Source organism: Protopterus annectens, chromosome 15.part0 (assembly GCF_019279795.1).
Source record: "Protopterus annectens isolate FY-2018-M chromosome 15.part0, PAN1.0, whole genome shotgun sequence".
In the NCBI taxonomy this organism is placed as follows: Eukaryota; Metazoa; Chordata; order Ceratodontiformes; family Protopteridae; genus Protopterus; species Protopterus annectens.
The window spans coordinates 471,924,814-471,949,706 of record NC_056749.1 but is presented as its reverse complement, the minus strand read 5'-3'; the positions used below and the strand labels follow the sequence as shown (position 1 = coordinate 471,949,706).

At 42.7% G+C, this 24,893-nt stretch overlaps 1 protein-coding gene across 4 annotated transcripts in view; it reads left to right on the top strand.

Annotated features, from left to right (window-relative positions):
- COL4A5 (collagen type IV alpha 5 chain) overlaps window positions 1-24,893 on the top strand; it is a 3,591,008-nt gene that overhangs the window by 2,904,142 nt on the left and 661,973 nt on the right. For all 4 annotated transcript variants that reach the window (XM_044057208.1, XM_044057205.1, XM_044057207.1 and 1 more), the window contains one exon: window positions 7,286-7,412. In XM_044057208.1, the coding sequence (XP_043913143.1) occupies window positions 7,286-7,412 (127 nt within the window). The remainder of the gene's footprint in view (window positions 1-7,285; window positions 7,413-24,893) is intronic.

The window sequence follows — 24,893 nt, the reverse complement described above, 5'->3', positions numbered from 1 at the left end:
ACATGACCCATAATACAGGCCTGATGATGCATCTGCATTTCCTTAAATGCATCAAAGTCTATCTGTAATTAAGCACTGCTTTTGTCAGCTGGTGCAAATGTCAAGGTCCATCACACTCTTTCCCTACCTTCTTTAGTAGTACCTGCAGCAACAGACCTGATCAACGCACTCTCCCTAAGATAAGGGAGATGGACAGAGAAAAGTAGCAGAAGGGAGGGATCTTTATAAAATGGGAGGTGCAAATTAAATAGAAGTAAATGGAAAATGTAAGAACAATACATACAGAATAATGTTCAGGAGGAGGAAGACTGAGGAGTGAGGTTTAAGGGAAGGCAGGAATTCAGCAATTTATGTAATGTTGGACTGATGATAGTTAAAAGAAAAGCAAACATATCTGATGTATAATGTATGTAAATGGAAAAAAAATGTTAATATGGCTGGTTTTATTTTCTGCTGATGTAGGTTTGCCATGTCTTATGTAAAGGCATTTAAAAATGTGAGCTGGAGTAGGCCACTCACTCCCATTTCCTTTGCTAGAACAGTGCCTAGGTTACAAACTGTTTCTAGGTCTTTAAAAACTTAAGAGCTTTATACCTTTCTACCATGGAACCAGCTTCAGCTATGTCTCCCCTTTGAGTGGATTACTTTTTTATGGTGTATACTTGCATCCTGAAAGAAACAAGCTTTTTGGTGGCTAACACTTCTGCATATATGAGTTTGGAGCTAGATGCAAGTTTGTTCTTTCCTCAGCAACCACAACACTACTCATTCTGCACCAGACCAAAATTCTTCTTCAGTGTAGTGTTGCTTTTTATATACCAGTGTTCTTACCAGACCATTCTCCTATTCTCCTCAGCACCACATTGTCGGAATTCTCTGAAAGAATCTTAAGGGGAAGAAACGTCGCTGCAAGTTAGTGTAGAAAATTAAGGCTCTGAACCACTAATGAGCTGATGTTCTTCATGTGTCACTGTTGCAGTCATCACACATGGGTTATCTGCCTGCAGGTAAGCCCTCAGTCTGCCCGAATACCAGAGACTTAGTATTTCTGTGCCAGATGCTGTCACTCCAGGACTGACATCAGGGGTATAAAAATAGGCAGCCAACACCATTACATTGGTCTTTCTTGCAGAGAAACCCAAAGCAGAAGCAGTTCGCAAGTGCCGGTTGGCCACTACCTGAATTTTCATTTAGAATTGAATAATCCTGAAGTCTTCTAAAGCTAAGTACCCCATTGTGGATCCTTTTTTTCTTGCTCTAACCAATGTCAGAAGAAGTTAACAATCGTCTTGCCTGTGGAAAGCAAATACCTCACAGAGATTTTCATTCTTACTGTATCACCTGTTTAAGCCCAGACCACGACATCACTCCCTGTCGGTTTCGTGCCTTAACACCCGAACCATTCGTCGTTGGGCTCTCTTTCGCTAAATCCTTTTGCTGTCGATCTCCGTATTTTGAAATGGCTTTGGTAAGCCATCAGACTACATATTTTCAAAAAAATGTAAGGATAAAGACAGACCGCATAGGTCCACCAGTACTCAGTGAGGCACCTTCGCAGTCCCTGATGCCCGCTTCATTGGATTCGCAGGCCTCTACCGAGACCCATTCTGAGTCCGGTATGCCGCAAAACTCCTTCAACTATGGAACCTGTGGATGTCTCTACCTTGGATGGGTCCAGAGCCGCCGAGCAGGCACTGGCTTCTGAGGCAGTTCTTCACTCAAATGATGTTGGACTCAGCTGACCCAGATATCATTTCCCAGGGGCCTAAAGGTATCAAGGCTACTACAGCCAAGAATCCCACCCTTTCGGATAGGGATTCCAGAGCTTTGGACAGATGGTATAAGTAAGAACTCTTACTGTTAGGGCACTGAAGTGTCAGTTTCACATGCTGAAGTACCAGCAACATATTATGGAACTTATTAAACAAAAAGTGGCAACCTTTTCAGACTGTGCAGAGAAGAAAGAATTGCAGGAGCTTATGCACTCTGCAAGCCAAGTGAGCAAGCATACTTTGCAGTGTGGCTTTGACGCCCTAGAAGCATCTTGCTGGGCAGCTGTCACTGGCTCTGTACTGAGAAGACATGCTTGGCTGAAGGAGCAGACCTTGCCAGACCATGTCAAATCAAAGTTACTAGATGCTCCTTTGAATAAGGAATGTTTGTTTGGCACCATAGCAAAAGAGGTTCTTAAAAAGATGGAAGAAAAAGCTAAGTCTATGCAGACTGTCAAGGATTTTTTGCAAGTGTAACCCCCTAGATTCAGCAGGCATTGTCCTTCCAAACACTGGTCCTTTCCAGCCCCCCCAGGCCTTCTCAAACTAGACCCAGGGGAAACAGACCACCCAGACTACAGTCTCAGGGTATGCAGAGATCTAAGCAATGGAATGCCCCCACCCCTAAAGCAGGGAGTGGTAAGCCTCCTCCTTATGGAAAAAAGTTCACAATGACTTATTTACTCCACTTCACAGCCCTGCCAAATTGCTTGTGCCCCTGGGAGGAAAACTTGACTTCATGCAGAAAACTGGATGTCCATCACTCAGGACCGGTGGGTCCTCAACATTGTATCCCAGGGGTACAAATTTTATTTCCATTCACTGCCAAACCCAAGAGGGTTCCCAGATCTTCCTCCAAACCAGTGGGCAGAGGCTCAAAACCATGTACTTTCCCTGCTCAGTATCAGAGCTATTCAGCCAATTCCTGTAGAACAGAGGGGTCAAGGATTCTACTCCAGACTCTTCCTGGTACCCAGGAAAGAGGGCTGTTGGCGCCCAATCCTGGATCTTTCAATTCTCAACACCTTCCTGGTGGTATCAAAATTCAAAATGCTTACCCTGCAACAACTTCTTCCCATGTTAGCCAAGGATGCCTGGTTAGTCACCCTAGACTTAAAAGAAGCCTATCTACAAATCCCCATAAGGGAGTCATACAGGAACTAAGTTTCAGGGCAGGATCTATGCATTATCAGTTCTCTGCACTTCCCTTTGGCTTATCTACTGTGCCCAGAGTATTCACAAAATGCCTGGCTCCAGCCATTGCATACTGCAAGGCAAGAGAAATATCCAAATTTACCCATACTTGGATGACTGCCTGATTCAGGCAGACAGTCAGGAATTGCTGTTGCAGCATCTGACATTTGTGAAAAACCTTCTCACTTCCTTGGGGTACACCATCAACGAAAATAAATCAAAACTGGTACCCAGTCAAAAAAATGTATTCTGGGGAGCAAGCTTGGACAACTCCTCAAATGGCATTCCTCACTTCAGAAAAACAAGTCTGACAGACTACTTCAAAAAATTGGCCACCAGAACCCACCTATCAGCAAGAAAAATACTGCAAGCCATAGGGTTCATGGCCTCATGTATACTACTAATTCCATATGCAAGACTGCATATGAGGAAACTTCAATGGTACTTAAGTCTTTGGTGCTAACATTCTCAGGACCTGGAAACTGTCATTCCTATCATACCCTGTCTAAGGACAGAGTTCCTTTGGTGGGCAGAAGCATGCAACCACAACAAGGGACTGCCTTTTACTCAACCCCATGCCGCCCAGACCCTAACCACAGATGCATCAGACTATGCCTGAGGGGCACACATGGACAACAAATGTATTCAGGGCCACTGGAGCCCAAGTCAAGTTCATCTTCACATCAACCAAAAAGAGATGCTAGCTGTACAGAATGCACTGCCAACTTTCAGATCCCTACTCTTCCCAGGACAACTACTAATAAAAACAGACACCACAGTTATGTGGTACATCAACAAGCAGGGGGGAACCCATTCCTACCAATTCTCCAGGTTAGCCATGGCCCTGTGGAACATGGCTTTGGACATTCAAGTCCATCTGCAAGCTCAATTCCTGCCAGGCAAACAAAACTCACTGGCAGATGACAAGCAGAAATATCCTAGACCCCCGTGAGTGGCAATCGGAGTCTAGCACCTTCAAGCTTCTGATTCAGAGATGGGTGACTCCAGAGGTGGATCTCTTTGCCTCCCCCTACAACCACCAGCTCAACAAATTCTGCACCAGAACTTCTCAACAGGGTCTGGAAAGTAGATGCCCTATCTTTTCAGTGGGTGAATCTCTCAATCTATGCCTTTCCCCCTCTGCCCCTTCTCTCAAGAGTATTACTCAAGATAAAACAAGACAGACCAAGGATAATTCTGATTGCCCCGGAATGGCCACGTCAGCACTGGCACCCACTCCTGCGCAGCCTGACACCAGTGCCACCCTGGCACCTATGCCAAAAATCAACCCTTCTCTCAGCAGAAGGGACAGATTTTGCACCCACAACTGCAAACCCTACATCTTGCAGTCTGGCTTATTCCTTGAATTCTCCCCCAGCAACCCTAAGCAAGCAGGTGCTGGATGTCTTTCTTGAAGCCAGAAGACCCAGTACAAGAAAATCCTATGCTGATAAGTGGAAAAGGTTCTGCTCATTGATTCAATCTAAAGGAGAGGACACAACACTGCCCTCTCTGCCTCTAATCCTGGATTACTTAGCAGATCTACTCCATCAGGGCCTGTCGTCGTCCTCCATTAAGATACATGCCTCAGCCATTTCTGCTCATTACAACACTGAGCCACCTCTCTTCTCACACCTTCTTATCACACAGTTCCTGAGAGGGGCAAACAATTTAAGGCCACCAAGGAGAGCACCCACCCCCTTGCCTGGGACCTTAACTTTGTACTGGGAAAAGCTCATGCTTCCCCCCTTTGAACCTGCTGCATCAGCAGAGTTAAAATTCCTCTCTTGGAAAACAGCCTTGCTTCTAGCTATCACTTCAGCTAGAAGAGTCTCTGAGCTACAAGCACTGATGGCTGTGGAGCCCTTCATTATTTTCCATGCTGACAGGGTTTTCCTCAGGACTAACCCTTCCTTTATGCCTAAAGTGGTGTCCATTGTGGCCATCCATTAGCCAACCTTCTTCCCTAATCCTCAAAATAAAGGGGAAAGGATCTTGCACTCATTGGATGTGCACATACAGCTCATATTCTACCTTGATAGGACTAAGCCTTTTAGAAAGTCTGACCAGTTTCTAGTCAGCTTTGCAACAGGGGCAGAGGGCAAGGCCATTTTAAAACAAACCATTTCCAAATGGATAGCACACTGCATCCATTCCTCCTACAAGCACCATGGGAAGCCAACCCTTCAGGGGGTCAGAACACATTCCACGAGGCAACATCTACCTCTACAGCATTTCTCAGGGGAGTCCCTACCAGGGACATCCCAGACGCTGCTATGTGGAGTTCTATACACACCTTCACCAAGCACTATCACCTGCCTATCTTTTCCAAATCCAGGGCAGGTTTTGCTACAGCAGTCCTGCAAGGCATACTAGCCAGCCCTAACTCTTCTTGACTGCCTCCACGCTTCTTCAGCTTAGGGAATCTACCCAAGTGTGATGACTGCAACAGTGAAACACGAAGAATGTAGTACAGTTGTGTACACTTACCATAAATGTAGATGTTAGAGTGTATTCACTGTTGCATTCCTTGTTTCCCTCCCTCCAGCACCCCGTTTTTTTCTCTCTCTCTCCCCCCTTTCTATGGCTATTACTCACCTCTTCTGGGGTATTTACTTTTTACTGGTGGTGTTTTCCCCATCATAACGTAGCTCCCTATTTGGGGGGCTCCTGACATTTGGGGCAAAAAAAAACTGATGTAATGATGTCGGCTGCCTGTTTTTATACCCCTGATGACCTGACGTCAGTCCTGGAGAGACAGCATCCGACGCAGAAATACTAAGTCTGTGGTATTCGGGCTGACCTGACGGCTACCTGCAGGCAGATAACCCAAGTGTGATGACTGCAACAGTGAATACACTTGAACATCTACATTTATGGTAAGTGTACACAACTGTACTTTTCTTGTATCAAGGGAACATGGTTTATTTCCTTCTACCTTTATTCGCCTGCTGTATGATTTTGGAGCAAGTCAATTAACTGGACAGTGCTACTAGGTCACCCCTGAAAAAGGATGACTGAATCAATGGGCTTATCCAGTTAAAAATGTGTAAAAATATAATAAAAATAAAGACATAAAAAGGAACTGAAAAGGTGGGAAATGTGACTTTTCTGTTGTGAGTGATGTCAGATTGCAACTGAAGTAGAAAAGAAACCTCCCTGACTGTTGTGATTATGACTTTTAGGTATTGGGGCCTGTTAAATGATGTGCTGGGCAACAAAGTGGATCAATGGTTAGCACTGATGTCTTACATTCCTTGGTTTTGTAGTTTGCTTCCTGACTTGGGTGCCTTCATATGGACCCTACGTCATCTCTCTGCTACAGTTTTTTTTTTTTAGGAGGTTGCATATTTTTCCACATTCCAAAAATGTCCTAATTGGCTGAATTGACAATCTGTCAGACTGACTGCATTTGTGTGTTCTGAGATGAAACGGCATTTTCTCAAAGACTGATTTGCCTCATATCCTTTTCCCACAAGTAATAGCTCTGGCATCTTCATGGAAGTTATCAAGTTAATGAAATACTCTGAAATATCTGAAAATGAAACTGAAGAATTGGGCAAAAATGTTCCTTTCTGTGCTACTCATAGATGTATAAAAACTTTTTCAGATTCTTGCTGGTCTTTTGAGGCCGAGTGGCTAGCATTTCTAAGACACAGGGATGGAAAAAGTTCTGTAAATAAAAACAAGGAAAGTAGATAAAAGTATATGAAATTTGTGGGCCAGATTCCAAAAAGAGTTGGTCTCAGTGTAAGTCTGCCTTGATTCCAGAAGACGTGCGTTCAGTGTAAGTGACGTATTTCAGTACAAGGCCTATCTATGAACAGGCTTACTCTAAGGGCCAGGTTCCAGAAGACCTCCTCTGAGCCTGCTCTCAGTGTAAACGGTCACTTACACTGAGAGCACATCTTTTGGAATAGTGCCAATACTTTTGTTTCTGAATATTTTCTTGAGTTTTAGGTCTACTGATTCCACATACTGTTCACAGAATGCCATGCCATTATGCTTTTTTTCATTAATGAAGATTTTTAAGACATGCAGATGACAAAGCAGTGACTCATCCTGAACTGAGTTATCTAGTAGCATTTTGTGGATAATGTCTTCAAGAAACTGCTGATAATTTATCATTTCCTTTGATGTGGAAAAAAACCCACCATTTATTACTGGCCAACCTGGACTAGAATTACTGTTTCCACTGCATATAGAAATATAGTAAGACTCCAATTTATATCTGCTTATAGCTAAAACAATGCAAAAGTATTTTAATCAGTGAAACTTTACATTTGCATATTGCAACTTTTTCCCTTTGTTCTCTACAGGGAGAAACAGGCCTTTCTGGGCCCCCAGGTGTTCCAGGCATAAAGGGTACCAAAGGTGCTTCTGGTCAACCTGGAGTACCAGGCACTCCAGGTACTAAAGGAGAAGCTGGCCCCACAGGATTTCCAGGTAAAATCATTTTTTTATGGTCAATTAGATAAATATGCATCTTTTATTTTTGTGTGTGTGTGTGTGTGTGTGTGTGTGTGTTACAAAGCAAGAGTTCACTTTGCTGTTTCCCAGTATGCCAGCTCTTTTTGTAAATTATCAGCAACTCTTGCAAGACAAGATTTTCAAAACAGCTGAGTATGGGTGAAAATGCACTTAATTTCTCCCTTTAATCAGCTGTATTTAAACAGCTAGCATTGATATTTTGAAAATGTTATATATGCTTGCATTAAACATCTTGATCTAATGTTGTCATTTAGTTTCATTCCTCAACAGTTGGGTTCAGAACCAACTCCACCACTTCTTTCAGACTGCAGACTATTTGAACTCTCGAGTTCCTCACTTTACCCATAATGCCCCAGCCACCTAACATACCTCAGATCTTCTTTTGCTGCCATTACGATCAGATGTAGATTGTGAGTTTTCGAGCTTTGGGTATAACTTTTCATGTAATTTTCACTTTTCAGTAAGTTTAACTTTGTTTAGCAATCCTTTTTTTACTTTTTTTTTTAACTAATTTCTCTTTCCTCCCTTTAGCCCTTTTTACATATATATTAGTTCTCATTTCTAATACTCTTTACGTCCTGTTAGTATCATAGCTGATAGAAGTACTATGAAGGTAAAAAGAAAGAAGTATTTGCCATCGTTGGTAATTCATTACTCTTTCCTTTCTTTTCCTTGTTCTCCAATTAAGAAAAAAACGTTCTGTGTTTTCTTTCTATTTACTTGGCCTAAGTTTTTCAACATGTTGGACAAGAAGTGTGTGACATGCAGGCATACAATCCTAAATTTAGACACCTAGATGTTGACTGGTACACATGCAAGGGTATCATTTCCAAGAAACTTATAGATAGAAAGGACAAGTTGATACTTAGGGGTCTAATTCACTCTAAGCATTCTTCTACAGCTGTTGGGACTCAATGTCCCAAGAAACAAGGTAAGGGAGATTCTATTGCCAAGGATTCTAACATGATATCCCGGATCACCCTTCTACCTTCTCTGTCATCTTCAGCTCTATCTACATAGCCAATGACTAAACTGACAAGAAACTGGGATCCGATTGTTCTGGATCTGAAGTTAAGATCCAAAAGATCACCCAGGATCCTTTTTCCAGCTTTGATTTCGGAGCCTATCAAATCCAGACTCCGTTCACCATTTCTAGAACAGTCTCCTAGATGACATTCGAGGCCTTCTTCTTCTGCTTCCTCTCTCTGGTCTTCCAGGAGCCTTTCTGAAGCAGATGGGGATACAATAATGAGGAAGTTTCTCAGGATGCAAATTTAAATGAGTACTTTTTGCTCTGACCCCATCATGTCCAGACAGCCTGCCCAAAGCCACACCACCTATCATCTCTCTCTCTCTAATTCATCCTGTCCGAAAGCCTTGGGGTCATCTTCCTCAGAACAGAAGATTTTGGCGTCTTCCACTCTGATGGGTTCACTGAGTTGTCCAGCCCCAGGTACCTCAGAGCCTAAGTGCTGTGCCAGCCCCAGGGTGTTGGAGTAGACTTTGAAATTGCCACAGCCTTCTCTTCCCCTCAAAGTATCAGCATTAGATAGCTTGGTTCAGAGTCCCTCCTCGGGTAGTTTGCCTGTGGGTCAGCAGAAGCTGACAATCCAGGAGCATGCTTTGTTGGATCCATCAGTTTCTGCTTTCCCCAGGCACTCAGCCTTTGAGGTATTAGAGAGAGCATTCCCTATGCCTGGAGTTCAGACAACCTTGCCCTTCTCAGATCAGACTTCCCAGTCTTATTCGATTTTGTGTCCAGAACTTCATTCATCCATTTTACTAGGACAGCCAGCCGGAACCAGTCTCCAGGCCACCCATTAGGGTATCGTTATCTTTTTCAATACAACCCCAGAACATCCCAAGAAGGTTCGTCAGAAGAGAACATACAGAAGGAGGCACTTAAACTCCATGCAAGAGTTTGTCACTGAAGACGCTAATTTTGAGGAGGAGGAAGGGTCCCCCAGATCACCACCTCTGGAGACATCTTGGAGCTCCACAAACCAAGGGGTGTTTGGTCCCCCGATAATTCTTCCCAAGAGGAATACGTGTTTCTGGAGACTTTTGAGTCTGGCCTGTCTACCTCCTGGGTGACTCTGCCCGCTGATAAGCTTGTAGATTTAGTCTCTCTGTCAGCATGGAAGGAACTAGACAGTCGAACCTCTATCTAAGAAACCAGACAAGAGTCTTGCCCCACCTAAAGACTGCCCACAGTGGAGTAAAAGTGCCATGGTTGTTGTGGCAACCACAAGAAAAGAACTGGTGGAACAGAGTTCCTGTGTTCATCCCCCCAACAAGGAGTGTAGGGCACTGCACAGATTTGTCAAGCATGTCTATGCTTCTGTGACTTTTGCTCTTAGGTTGCTAAATTATTTGGCACATTTTACCAGACTTCAGAGAGATTTGATCAAGGTGTTTACCACATTTTTCCCTCTGTCTATATCATCCGAGGAAGGGAATACCATTTCCTCGCAGTTGGCCACCCTTTAATCTATTTCCAATTTGTCCATGAGGCTGATCTCTAATGCTGCTGAAGATACTTCATGGGTGGTGATTCAGGCATTTCCATTAGCAGACATACCTGGATGCACTTGTGTGATTTTGTGGAACCTTTCAAATCTTCTTTCATCAGTGCACCCTTTGACAGAACCTCATTGTTTGGCCCCAGTGGGAAAGACACTCTATAGTTGCCAACAGGAAGGGAAAATCCTGTCTACTGTGGGTGTACACTTTTCTTCTCCTCAATGGTTCTTTTCTACAAACCAGCAAGGTGGTAGAAAAATGTGGTTCAAGAAATCCCAGGGTTCCTTCCAAGATGCACATGGAGAGAGTTCCTCCGGGTGCAGAGGGGGGAACTCAAATGTAAGACAGACACCACAGCAGAGGTGGTCCCCCATAATCAGGTATCTAAAGATTCTTTCTCAGATCCTGTCAATGCTCTTGAATGGAGGTCTGACTGTCCATCTCTGGAGGAATTCAGGGATCATCTATTCCTGCACCAGAGAGCATGGCTAGTTATCACAAAAGATTGGATGATATCCAGAGTTTATAACATACCATTTTCCCATCCCCCTCCATCAGTTTCAAAGAAAATCCCCGATGCTCCACCCAGTCAAAGGGAAGCAGTAGCACTAGAAATAAAAAAAAAGGCTGCTAGAAGAGAGTCACACAAGACATCCCCCAGACCAGAGACAGTCTAGAACTTATTCAAGATTCTTTTTAGTGCCAAAAAAGACAGAGGACTTGAGACCAATTTTGTATCTCAGCAAATTAAATCAATTGGTTCAGTAGACAAAGTTCCAGATGGTCATGGTTCAGTCCATTCTGCTGTTTCTACACAAGGATGACTGTATGTGCTCAACAGATCTTCAAGATGCATGCAATCATATCAAAATTAACAGGCTATCCAGAAGATATCTACGCTTCTGTCTGGGAGCCTGTCATTACCAGTTCAAAGCACTGCCCTTTGGTCTCACCATAGCCCCCAGGATGTTCAGCAAGTGCATAGCAGTCCTAGCAACTCACCTAAGATTGCTGGAATTCAGAGTGTTTCCATACCTGGATAACTGACTCCTGACCGTTCCAACCAGGCATCAATTAATTCAAGCAAGGGACTACTTACTCCAGCTGTGCTCTCATCTGGGGATGTCTGCCAGTTACAACAAAGCTCAGCTCAGTCCAACTAAAACTTTGGAATTCATTTTTGCTCATTTCAATACAGCCACTCAAATAACTTCTCTCACTCTATCTTGGATAAAAACAATTAAAAACAATTTAATTCTAGGTCAAAAAGATTGTTCAGAATTCTTCTCTTCCAGTGCGTCTGATACTCCAAGTCTTAGGATCCATGTCAGCATCAATCACTTTTGTACCTCTGGCCAGGTTCCATATGAGAATCCTCTAATAGACACTCGCAACCCATTGGTCTATTCTCCAACATCCATTATCCAAGCCATTCAAAATAACCCTCTACTCAGCTCTCTCCCCTTTATTCCTCACCTAACTTCCTCCTTCCTCTTTACTCCTTCTACTCCATCTGTTGCCTGGTTCCATTCTTTTACCTGCCAGGCAACAGCATTTCCTCACCTTGAAATTGTTTTAATTCAGGTTGTCCTAAAAGTTTATTTATGTTCACTATGTTTAAATTAATTTCATTTTTTATCCTTATTAATTTCTACTTGGGTATCCTTCATGTATTTTGTACTGTATACATTATGTATTCAAAAATTGTTTTTACTATGATGACACTTTGTGGAGCTCTTCTCCCTGGAGCTCTGCTGAAAATGGGCCATCTTAGGTCCAGTTGGACTCTTGTAGTAAACAAATGGAAATAAATAAATACATACATAAATAAAACTCAAGCTTGCAAAAATTACATCCTCTAGTGGATTCACTCCAATCAAATACAAGAAGGCCATCCCTTTGTTCTCCCTCAACTCAAGGCCACAGTGACCATGGACACCTTTCAGATCATGTGGAGGGGCAATTCTTAGGAAGGACAATCCAAGGCATATAGTCCTCTGAAGAGGCCAATATCCATGTCCTGGAGATGAGAGCTGTCGTCCTAGCATTGCAGGCCTTGCAAGACACTCTCCAAACTGGGACCATCACAATTCAGACAGACAATATGTTGGTCATCTGGTACATCAACAAACAAGAGGGAACCAGATCTTACCCTCTTTGTTGGGAAGCTTTGAGAGTGTGGCAATGGGCAATCTCCTCCAATCACTTTCTGATAGCAATGTACTTCCTGGGGAAATTCAACATAATTGCAGACAAGTTAAGCAAGCCCATTCTGATGCCTCACAAGTGGTCTCTCTCAATATCAGTAAGTCAGAGTTGATTTTCCAATGATGAGGCCAACCATGCTCCAACCTTTTCACATCTCCCCACAATAAAAAGTGGAGGAATCACCGAGGGATGCTCTACTTCATACTTGGCCCTCTGGTCTCCTTTATACGTACCCCCATTACCCCTCATTCCCAAATTTCTCCAGAAAGCATCTCAATTAAAGAGCACAGTTATCCTCATTGGCCCTTACTGGCTTTGTCAGATCTGGTTTCCCTTCCTTTGGCCTCATCTTCTACACCTACCCTGGATTCTGGTTCCAACTCCAGACCTACTGTCTTCACCCAACAGGCATGACTCATCCAGACATTTCAGGCCTCAAGTTAACTGCATGGTTTCTTCAGTTCCGTTGATTGTTAGCCCAGACTCTCCTCTGCCATCCATAATATTCTGTTAGCTTTCCATAAAGCTTCCACTAGAAACATTTACAAAAGTAAGTGGAAAAGATTTTTTTTTCAGCATATAGAATTTAGATCCTTTTTCAATACCTTGACTTTTTATCTAAAATTTTCATAGCTCAACTATAAGAGTACAATTAGCAGCCATTTCCAACTTTCATATAGGAATAGTTAATTCTATTTTAGCTTTCTCCAAGCTTTATAAAGCCTTTCTTAGAGGAACCTACTTACGTAGACCTCCTTTAAAGGATCCTACTTCCTTCTTGGGATCTAAATATTGTTCTTCAGACCTTGATTTGCTTCCCCTTTGAACAATCAGCTAAGTCTAATCTACAATTTGTGACCTGGAAAACGTTTTTCCTAGTTGATGTCACTTCTGCCAGAAGTGTGTCTGAGCTTCAAGCACGGTCTTCTAAGCCTCCTTATTTAATTTTTCACAAAGACAGAGTTTCTTTATGGACCATTATTTCCTTTTTACCAAAGGGGGTGTCAGAATCTAATATTAATTAGATCATCAACCTCCCAGTCTTCTTTCCTAACTTTTCAAACAAAGAAGAATATATGCTACATCTTTTGGATATCCACAGGCAGTTACATTTCTTTCTTCACGGAACCAAAAATTTTAGAAAATCTGAACAGTTTCCTTTAATGATTCAAATCTAGGTAAACCAGTATCTAAAGTGGCTTTGGACACATGTTTGACTGATTGTATTATCTTTATGAGAAAGTGGGTTTGCCTTTACCAAAGCCTCCAAGAGCCCATTCCATGAGGTCTATGGCGACTTCATCAGTCTTTTTGTCTAGAACTTCCTTAGATGATATTTGTGCAGCTGCTACTTGAGCTAATTTTCATACCTTTATTGCTCATTACAAATTGGATCTGGTCTCTAGGTGATGAGCAGCCTTTGGCTCAGTAGCTGAGGACTGTGTTCCAACTCTTGAAGAATGACTGAAAATGACATCAGATAAAAAAAAAAAGTTATGTACTCACCATAACATTTCATCTGTGTTGTCCATTTTCATTCTTCCTCAACTTCCTACCCACTTACCCCCATATCTCCTTGTTTTTACTCCTGGATAGATCAGAGAGTATTGAAGGAACCTCTGTTCCAAGTTTGAACTCCAGCTTTTGTTCTTTGCTTAGTTTCCACTGGTCTATAAATCTGTGGGCAGCAAACTAGATCGGAGGTATGTTCAGTAGCTGGGAGGAGCTTGACAGTTCAAGTATTCTGTGATCGGGACGAAGCGACCAAGGAACCCAACTGTTGAAGAATGAAAATGGGAAAAACAGATGGAATGTTATGGTGAGTACATAAATTCTTTTTTCTTTTAAACTGAATTAATTTTTACATCAAGTATTGCATTCTTCGCTTTTTAGCAACAATGGCATTTTATATTTGGTATTCTTGTACACTGTCTTATACGTCTTATTAAAACGATTCATCTTTGAAAATGGGAGTAAGATAGCTTTTAGGAAGATCTTCCCAGCATCCTGAGTATGAACAGTGTTAGACCAAAGTTAAGAAATTTACAATTCCAGATCACAGAGTAAAACTGGATAGACAAAACACTACACTGAAACAAATTAAATGAATGGCCCCTGATATGCACATCACTTTGATGCGCTGGAGTGACACTGCATAGTGGATAACTTAACTGGAAATGCCTTCATTTGACTGCATTCATTGCATATCTTAAAAGGAAGGAAAAGATATGCGATGTATAATATATGTAAATGGAAAAACATGTTAATATTGTTTTTTTTCTGTTAATGTATGTTTCCCTATGTCTTAAGTAAAGGTGTTTAAAAAAAAAAAAGAAAAAGGATAAATGGAGCTGGTGTAGGCCACTCACTCCCCACTTCCCTTATTAGAACAGTGCCTAGGTTACTGTTTCCATGTCATCCAAAACTTAGGGCTTTATTACTCTTTGGCATGGTTGTTGGCTTTTGACTTAAGATATGTGAAGGCAGTGAGGAGTTAGTATAAAATGCATGCAATTTGACAGTAGTCACACCTCCAGAAGATACCTCAGATAAGCAAAGTAGTGTATTGCTTATTGGTCTGACAGCTTACTTTTGAAGCAGATAATCGAGTTCCTAACAAGCGCCCAGAGGACACAGTTTCAAAACCTGTTGAGAGTCCGAATGATTTGAGATCTATCACTGATGAGTGTGTGTGTGTGTGTGTGTGTGTGTGTGTGTATATATACACAATGTGAGTGCTCTTTCTATAGAGAGATAGTTATGTAGCAGTGGGTATAAGAGAGTTTTGTCTTCTTGAAAAGCAAAAATTAGGTTAGCCACAAGTTGGAGGAGAGATGAGTCAGCAACTAAATGTAGTTGTTACTAAGAGCTTTTGGTCATATATTTCAGTAATTACTCATGTTATAAGCTGTAAGAGCCTTGCACTCGTTTTTAGTTTGCTTAACTGTTAAAATAGCTGTTGGATTCTTGTACTCGCACTGTCTAGGATTAGCTGTTGCAACAGTTAAGAGTTTTGAGCCTCATTTTTCTAAGTAAATGGCACTTATTTATCAAAAATTAACAGTAGAATTAAAATGCTTGCACTTTTTAGCCTTTGACAATATCAGCTTTATTTGAAGGATAAGTGCTTTCATTGATGGAATTGAAGTCAGTCCTGGAACACCCCTCTAAGTCCCGTTGAGTACAAAGAATTTAGTCTGTCACACAATTATGGCTCACCTCCCCTGTGACTGATGCCATTGTCAATAGTGGCATGAGTATCCCCCTTCCCTTTTATGCATCTTGGGCTCTGAACTCCCCTTAGAGGGGAAAGACTCCAGAGTCCATACTCTGGGAATTATGGCTCTGGCAAGAGATCAGATGAAGAGAATATGATTTTATGATACTAACTCAATGGCAGGGGTGGTGCATTTGTGCAAGTAACACTCACACAGGAAAAGGTTATCTGGTTCAAATCTCATTTGGTTTGTCTTTGTTGCAGAGTCCTCATGTTATCTCTTTGTCCACATAAGTTTTCTCATGGTGCTCTCATTCTCTTCCATGTATGGTATGAGAGTGAGTTAGGATGCGCACTGTGGTTGACTAGTTGCCTGTCCAGAATGCGTTTCAATGCCTTCTTTCCACTGGTTTCTGAGACAGGCACTGGCATGCCGGTGATCGTGTAAAGGATAACGCAGATTATCAGAAGACAAAGAGAGGGAGGGAGGGATGGACTCATCGAAAGGTCAAAGGAACATTACCTTGTCAGAAGTCAACATGGCTGTGTTTTTATGCAGTACAATGAGAACAGTTATTCCACGTCACCAAAACATGTTCTGCTTTCAAATGCTCTGGTAAACAAGTAGCTCATCCCTAACTACACAATAACCTTTTGGAAGAAACCAAGTCTAATTTTAAGTTAAGGTCTCTGTCAGTCATCACTAAGGTTATAGATGCAGTTAAAGGTAGGATGGCATGCTTGTGCACAGACACACACACACTATATATATATATATATATATATATATATATATATATATATATATATATATATATATATATATGTGTGTGTGTGTGTGTGTGTGTCCATTTTGCTGACAGAAATTTCAAGATAGGATCGGCCTCTTTTCTTTGATCTGCCAAAGGAAAAAAGAGAGAGATAAAATGGCATTAGATGCTTTTTCTCTGGCTACCCCTCACTTTTGGCTTTCTACATTTGGAGGGTTTCTCCAAAAGTCTATTGGGGCCCCTTCCCTTAGAGTAAAATATCTATTCTGATCTGTTTAGGACGTTTAGGTCAGACTTTCACTGTGTTGTTTAAAGTGTGGTTCAGAGTTGCCAGTTAAGTTTCTCAGTCTGCCTGGTATTCTGCCTTGGGTATTTCTCCTCATGGTACCTGGCTAAAAGAAACAGTGAAAGAAGTGTGAAAGGTACCCCTTACTGCACATTGGAAAACTGGGAATAAATATCTTTCCAGATGGTTTTCTTTTCCTGGTTAACTATCCTTTGCCCACTTGTGTGTTGTCCCAGGAGATACTCGGGCACAAAAAGATCAGTAATTACCTCTGTAATGTACTTCCAGACTTAAGACTAAGGCTTGATCACTGGAGTAGGAAAGTGCTTCAGCTTCCACCCTCAGTGGTCATATTCCCACCTCTTGGAATGTTTGGCCTTCTGCTTCTCCCATTTCTTTCAGTAAATTATTCCAGTTGTGGAAAACACTGCTGACGACATGCTGACATCAAGTCTGTTGCAGTTTTAGGGATGTGTGGCAGCTATTAGTACAACAAAAGTATGGACTAGCTATGGACAGACCAATATATGTAGGCCACTTCTAGTGCCTTTCACATTACTGTGTAAAAGCAAGCTTAGCTGTGGGTCTCCCCCTTTCATTTTCCATTTACTGAGCCAAATCTCTTTCAAAGGCAGACTGAGATCATATCCAGAGGTTTGAAAATCATGATGCTGAAATTTAGTCTGTATAGGAGCCTTGCTTTTCCAAAGGGCTTAGGCTTCCAAACCAACATCTCAGAAATGCAAGGCTCAGAAAAGGCCAGTAGAGGCATAGCAGTAACAAACCAACAACTTCCTAATTTCTAATGAGGTTAGGAACATTGTGTACATGCCTCCAAAAAGGAGGCCCTTGCCAACGCATCCATCAGAGTGTTTAACGGTCTACTGTATCACCTTCAACTGCTGCTGTCAGTAGCAGTCAGGGCATAGCTGTTTTGTGTGTCAAACTGGAGAGTCAAAATAGTTACTAGAGCAGGGTCACCCATGCTGTTGCTCCATTCTGTCCCCACCACACCAACTGTTGTCCTCTTTTGATGACTGTTTTGTATGACACCTGTATTTAACTGCACTCTCCATGGCAGAGAAGCACCATGTGGTGAAAGGTCCATGAATGTGGCAGTTGCATGTTTAAATTAATAGTCTATGATCTCAGATGTGTTAGTGCTACAGATGACTTGATGTTCTTCATGTTTCACTGTTGCAGTCATTACATTTGGGTAATCTGCTGGCAGGTTGCCCTCAGTCGGCTTGAATTCCAAAGTCTTGGGTCCTGCATCAGTTGCTGTCTCCTCTTCCATGACGTCAGGTCGTCAGGGGTATAAAACATGCAGCCGATGCCATTTTCTTTAGTCTTTCTTGCTGTGTGGTGCCCGAAGCAGAAGCATTTCACAAGTGCCGGTCGGCCAACTACTGAAATATTTGAGTTTAAGTTTCAGAATCAAAGTCTTCACTAAAGTTATGTACCCTGTTGGGGAAACTTTTTTCTTGCTTTTTACCAATGTCAGAAAAAGTTAATAATTGTATTACTTGTGGGAAGCAAATGCCTCATAAGGATTTGAATTTATACTGTATTCCTTGCCTAGGCCCTGATCACAACGTGCCTGGCTGTCGGTTTTGTTCTAAATTTAACCAACGCACTATTAAGCATCGGTATATTTTTGCATCAAAGTATTTTGGAAACAGATTTAACTACCCAGAAATGTCAGATAGCAATCCGACTACCGGAGTACATAAAAAAAACGCAAAGAAAAGGACAGAGAAAGGCAGTCCAGATCCAAAACCGACAAAGCTTCTCCTAAGCCAGTTGCCGGTACTCAGAGGCACTTTTGCAGCCCCTGATACCAACTACCTTCAAGTCGCAGGCCTCGACCGACACCCATGTGGACTCCGGCATGCCACAAGATACTCAAGGTATTGGACCGACGGATGCATCTCCCTCAGATGGGTCCGGAGCTGCTGAGCAGGCACCGGCTTTTGAGGGTGTATTCAGACCTCAACATTTGTATATCAAACCGACGACAGTTGCAAAACCAAAGACAAAAGCAACTTCTAAAACTAAAAAAAATGATGCATGAGCCACGTGCACAGGCCTCTATGCCTAAAACACAGATGATCAAAATGGCTGAAGACCTTATTACCTTGATCAGGGATACCCATCCCCCTCCTGATAAGAGGCCTAGGCAAGACACCGATTATGAATCTTCAGATCAGGTTTCTATTTCTTCTGATTCCTCTTCTGATCAGGAATTATCTATACCTCCCTATGGGGATTCTGATGCCGAGGAGTCTATTCCATCTGCATCTCCTCCTGAGGATTATTCATTTGGAGAAACCTTGCATACTTTGAGGGAGCATTTTTACTGGGAGAGTCAAGACTTCTCAGAATCAAAGAAGAGGCTCAGGGATTTCCTTCTCCCTCAGCACAGGCCTTTAGCCATTCCCCCTGTTTTAAACATTGTGGATGATGTGTTTTCAGAGTTAAGCTTGACCCCTGACTCCTTACCTCCAGCTCCCAGTAAGCCTGACAGATATTACAGAGTCCCTGACTCACATAAATTTTTATTTAGAAACCCTGCTGCTGATCCTGAAACTATTTCACAGGGTCCAAAGGGAGTTAAGGCCTCAACAGCAAAAAATCCTACCCCCTCTGACAGATTCAAGGGCTCTGGACAGATGGGGAAAAAGGTTTATATATCTGCAACACTGGCAATCAGGGCCTTAAACTGTCAATTTCATATGCTTAAGTACCAACAACATGTTATGGGATTGCTGAAACAGAAAATTATGTTGATTTCAGAATGTACAGAAAAAAGAATTTCAGGAATTATTGCATGCAGCTGAACAAGTTGGAAAGCATACTTTGCAATGTGGTTTTGATTCCTTAGAGGCCTCCTGCAGGGCCGCAGTTAATGGGATCAGTGATTAGGAGGCATGCCTGGTTAAAGGAACAAAATTTGCCTGATCATGTTAAAGCTAAATTGCTAGATGCACCTTTACAGCACGATTCTCTGTTTGGTATTAAGGCAGAAGAGGTTTTAAAGAAAATGTAAGACAAAGCTAAGTCTATGCAAACTGTTAAAGACTTCTTACAAGTGCAGCCACCAAGATTCAGTAGACACTGGCCTACAGAAATTAGTCCTTTCCTGTGTCAGACGGAGCTCAAAGGGGCAAAACCAGATGCCCTAAGGGTTCCAGATACCAGGCGCAAAATTCATACAGGTCAAAGCAATGGGGCTCTTCCACCTCCAAATCTGGAGGAGATAAAGCGCAAACATATAGAAAGCAATCCCAATGACTTCCCTCTGCCTACACCAAGCACTTATCTTTTGGCAGCATCCATAGGGGGAAAATTAGCACTTTTTGCTCAAAATTGGCAGTTAATAACCCAGGACAAGTGGGTACTAAACATTGTATCACAAGGATACAGATTCCACTTCCACACACTGCCAATGGCAAATGGTTGGCCAGAGCTGCCAAAAAATCAATGGGCAGAGGCACAGAAACAGGTTACATCCCTCATGGATATGGGGGCCATTCAGATAGTACCAGAACAGGAAAAAGGACAAGATTTTTACTCAAGACTGTTCTTGGTACACAGAAAGGACAAGATCTGGCAGCCAATACTGGATTTATTGATTATGAACACATACCTGGACATTCCAAAATTCAAAATGCTGACTTTGCAGCAGCTTCTGCCCATGCTAGGCAAGAACGCTTGGCTGGTGACTTTAGACCTAAAAGAGGCATACCTGCATGTCCCAATAAAACAATCATGCAGAAGATACCTCAGATTCAAGGCTGGCTTAATGCATTACCAATTCTCTGCACTGCCCTTTGGCTTATCTACTGCACCCAGGGTCTTTACAAAGTGCCTGGCACCAGCAATTGCATTTTGCAGACAAAGTATACAAATATATCCTTACTTGGATGACTGTCTCATTCAAAAAGAGAACAAGGACACTCTTCGACACCTGGCATTTGTGAAAAGGCTTCTAACATGCCTAGGGTATACAATAAACGAAAAGAAATCACAACTGGTACCCTCTCAAAAGATAACATTCCTGGGTGCAAGCTTCACGTCAGACAAGCAAAGGCAGCTGACTACTTACTTCAAATTGATGGCAACAAAAACCCAGTCTTCTGCAAGACAAATTCTGCAGGTTCTGGGCTTCATGGCATCCTGCTGATTCCATATGCAAGACTGCATATGAGGAAACTTCAATGGTACCTAAAAAGTTTACGGAGTCAACAATCTCTCAGTCTGGAAACAATGAATGTTCATCTTGTTACACTGCTGCAGTCATCACACTTGGGTTATCCTGCTGTTAGACGGTCCCCGCAGTTGGCCAGAGTTCCAAAGTCTTGGTCTAGCGTCAGATGCTGTCGCTTCTTCTCTGACGTCAGTGCGCCAGGGGTATATAAGAGACATCCAATGCCATTTTCTTCAGTCTTTCTTGCCACGTGGTGCCCGAAGCAGAAGCAGTTCGCAAGTGCTGGTCGGCAGACTCCTGAGATTTTCAATTCGAATTTCAGACCGAAGTCTTCAATAAAGCTAAGTACCCCGTTAGGGAACCTTTTCTTGCCTCAGTCCGATGGCAGAAAAAGTTAACTGCATTTCTTGTGGGAAGCAAATACCTCATAAGGACTTTCATTCTTATTGTATTCCTTGCCTAGGCCCAGACCATGACGTCACAGGTTGTTGGTTTTGTGCTAGGTTTAATAAACGAACTATTAAACGTCATTTTGATTTTGCCCATTACTTTGGTAGGAAATTTAATTATACCATGCCATCGGAGCATCCAACGACTGGCATGCATAAAAATCGCAAGGATAAGGACAGGCAGCCGAGACCCAAAGCAGACTCCGAGGCCTCTGCTGGGCCAGTTGCCGGTTCTCCGGTTTTCAGTGAGGCACCTACACAGCCCCTGACGACCGATGATTTGGAACCTCAGACGGCTTCTGATTCCCACGCACAGATTACTAGGCTGCCGTAGCCTTCATCCTTAGTCCCTTCCGACTCCAGAGCAGGAGGAGATTCCGGTGCAGTTGAAATGCCTTCAGTTGCAGAAGGTGTCTTCAGAGTGACTACACTCACCATCAAATCTTATGCAAAGCTGAAAACTCCTTTAAAAACAAAAAAGACTGTACAGCAGTCTCCAGTACAAGGCCCCATGCCTAAGAAGCAGATGCTTAAGATGACTGAAGATTTAATTACTCTAATCAGGGGTTCCCATCCCCCTCCTGATAAAAGGTCAAGACAGGAGGAGGATTTTGCTTCCTCTGACCAGGTCTCAATTTCCTCAGATTCTTCTGAGGAACAGGAATACTCTTTTCCCCCCTTATGAAGACTCTAATGCTTAAGAGTCTATTCCCTTAGCATCTCCCCCAGAAGACTACTCTTTTGGGGAAACTTTACATACCATGGGGAAACATTTCCACTGGGAAGGCCAGGATTACTCTGATTCTAAGAAAAGGCTCAGTGAGTTCCTTTTACTACCCCAGTACGGACCACTTGCTATCCCTCCCGCGTTAGACATTGTGGATGATGTTTACCTAGAATCTAGCCTTAACCCAGACTCTCTACCTCCTGCACCCGCCAAACCAGACAGATACTACGGAGTCCATGACTCACACACATTCCTATACAAAAGCCCTGTTGCTGATCTGGAAACCATTTCCCAGGGTCCCAAAGGGGTTAAGGCCTCTATTGCTAAAAATCCTGTACCCTCTGAAAGGGATTCCAGAGCACTAGACAGATGGGGAAAGAAAGTATATACCTCAGCTACTCTAGCTATGAGGGCCTTAAATTGCCAGTTTCAGATGGTGAAATATCAGCAATACCTGATGTCTCAATTAAAACAAAAAATGAGCACGCATTCAGAGCAGCCTGATTTCAAAGAAATGCAAGATTTGTTGCATGCAGCTGAACCAGTGGGAAAACTTTACAATGTGGATTTGATTCATTGGAGGCTTCCTGTAGAGCAGCAGTGACTGGGTCTGTCATACATAGACATGCTTGGTTAAAAGAACAAACCCTACCTGACCATGTTAAAGCAAAATTATTGGATGCACCTTTACAGCAGGATGTTTTATTTGGTGTAAAAGCAGAAGAGGTTTTAAAGAAAGTGGAGGATAAGACAAAATCTATACAGATTCCACTTTCACACTTTGCCAAGGATAAAAAGAATGCCAAACCTGTCACCAAATCAATGGGCAGAAGCTCAAAAACAAATTATAGCTCTCATGGACATGAGAGCCATTCAACAGGTACCTACACAAGAGCAAGGACAAGGATTTTACTCAAGACTCTTTCTAGTCCCCAGAAAGGAGAAAGCCTGGAGACCCATTCTGGACCTTTCAATTCTAAACACTTATCTGCAAGTACCCAAATTCAAGATGCTAACACTACAGCAGCTTCTTCCCATGCTGGGCAAGAAGGCTTGGCTAGTAACATTGGATCTCAAGGAGGCATACCTGCATGTCCCTATCAGACAAAATTGCAGAAGATACCTCCGATTTATTGCAGGTTCAACTCATTATCAATTCTCTGCACTACCCTTTGGCTTATCTACTGTGCCCAGGGACTTCACAAAATGCCTGGCACCAGTAATTGCGTACTGCAGACAAAGAGGAATTCAAATATATCCATACCTGGACAACTGCCTTATTCAAGCAGAAAGCAAGGACATTCTTTTAAAGCATCTGGCATTTGTCAAACACCTACTAAGTTGCCTAGGGTACACAGTAAACGAAAAGAAAGCAAAACTAGTGCCCTCTCAAAACATAACATTCCTGGGTGCCAGCTTAAATAAAATGGCCCAGATGGCTTACCTCATGCCAGACAAGCAAGAACAGCTGACTCAATATTTCAAAACGATGGCAACAAAGACTCAACTCCCTGCAAGAAAAAATTCTGCAGGCCTTGGGATTCATGGCATCTTGCATACTACTAATACCATTTGCAAAACTGCATATGAGGAAATTACAACGGTACCTGAAAAGCGTATGGACTCAGCACAGCCACAGCTTGGAAACAATACTACCACTCATTCTCCCTACCTTCAACAGGAGTTTCTATGGTGGGCTCAGGCATGTCACCTCAACAAGGGCCAGCCTTTTACCTTACCCACAGCCAGGCAAACTATAACAGATGCATCGGATTATGCCTGGGGAGCACACATGGCAGGACAGTGGATTCAGGGCAAATGGTCTACAGATCAAAGGCATCTGCATATCAATCAAAAAGAAATAGTAGCTGTACAAAATGCCCTAACAGCTTTCAAGGACCTCTTACATCCAGGACAACATCACAGTAATGTGGTACATAAACAAGCAAGGGGGCACACACTCCTACCCCCTATGCAGACAAGCAATGACCTTGTGGAACACAGCACTGACCTACCAAGTTCAACTACAAGCACAATTCCTGCCAGGAAAGAAAAACACATTGGCAGACGATCTAAGCAGAAACATCATGGATCCTCACGAGTGGAAACTAGATCCACAAGTATTTGCAATGATAACTCAAAAATGGGGACGCCCAGACATAGATCCGTTTGCCAACCCCCAAAACTACCAACTTCTGAAATATTGCACAAGGACATTCCACCCACTAGCTTGGAAAGTAGACGCCTCTCATTCAGTTGGAAAACTAACAGTGTATGCCTTTCCTCCACTGCCTCTTCTAGCAAAGATGCTGCTGAAAGTCAGATTAGAGAGGCCACAAATGATACTCATTGCTCCAGACTGGCCACGCCAACACTGGTATCCAGTACTGAGGAACATGGCTCATGGCCCACCATGGATTTTGCCTCAAATTCCTCACCTGCTCACGCAGCAAAACAGTCAGATTCTACACAGCCAGCTCAAGACTTTAAATCTGGCTGCATGGCAAATTACCTAAGCAACCAGCCAACACTTCTCTCTAAAGCTGTTATGGATGTCATTCTGGAGGCCAGGAGGCCCAGCACCAGGAAAGCCTATTCAGACAAATGGAAAAGATTTTTGCCTGGAACCAGGCTAAAGGCCAAAATCCCCTTGTTCCAAACATTCCTCAGATTCTACAATACTTAACTGAGTTGTTGCACAAAGGACTTTCTTTTTCATCTATTAAGATCCACGCCTCAGCGATTTCGGCTCACTACAACACGGATCCTCCTATATTTTCACAGCCACCGCTAAAACAGTACCTCTGAGGGGGCTAAGAACATAAGACCACCTAGGAGAGCACCAACACCAACTTGGGATCTCAACTTTGTTCTAGAAAAGCTTACACTGCCACCCTTTGAACCAGCTTTTACAGCTGATTTACAGTTTCTATCATGGAAAACTGTCCTGCTGCTAGTAATAACTTCAGCACAAAGAGTCTCAGAGCTACAGGCCCTAATGGCAGTGGAGCCTTTCCTCATTTTTCATAAAGACAGAGTTGCACTA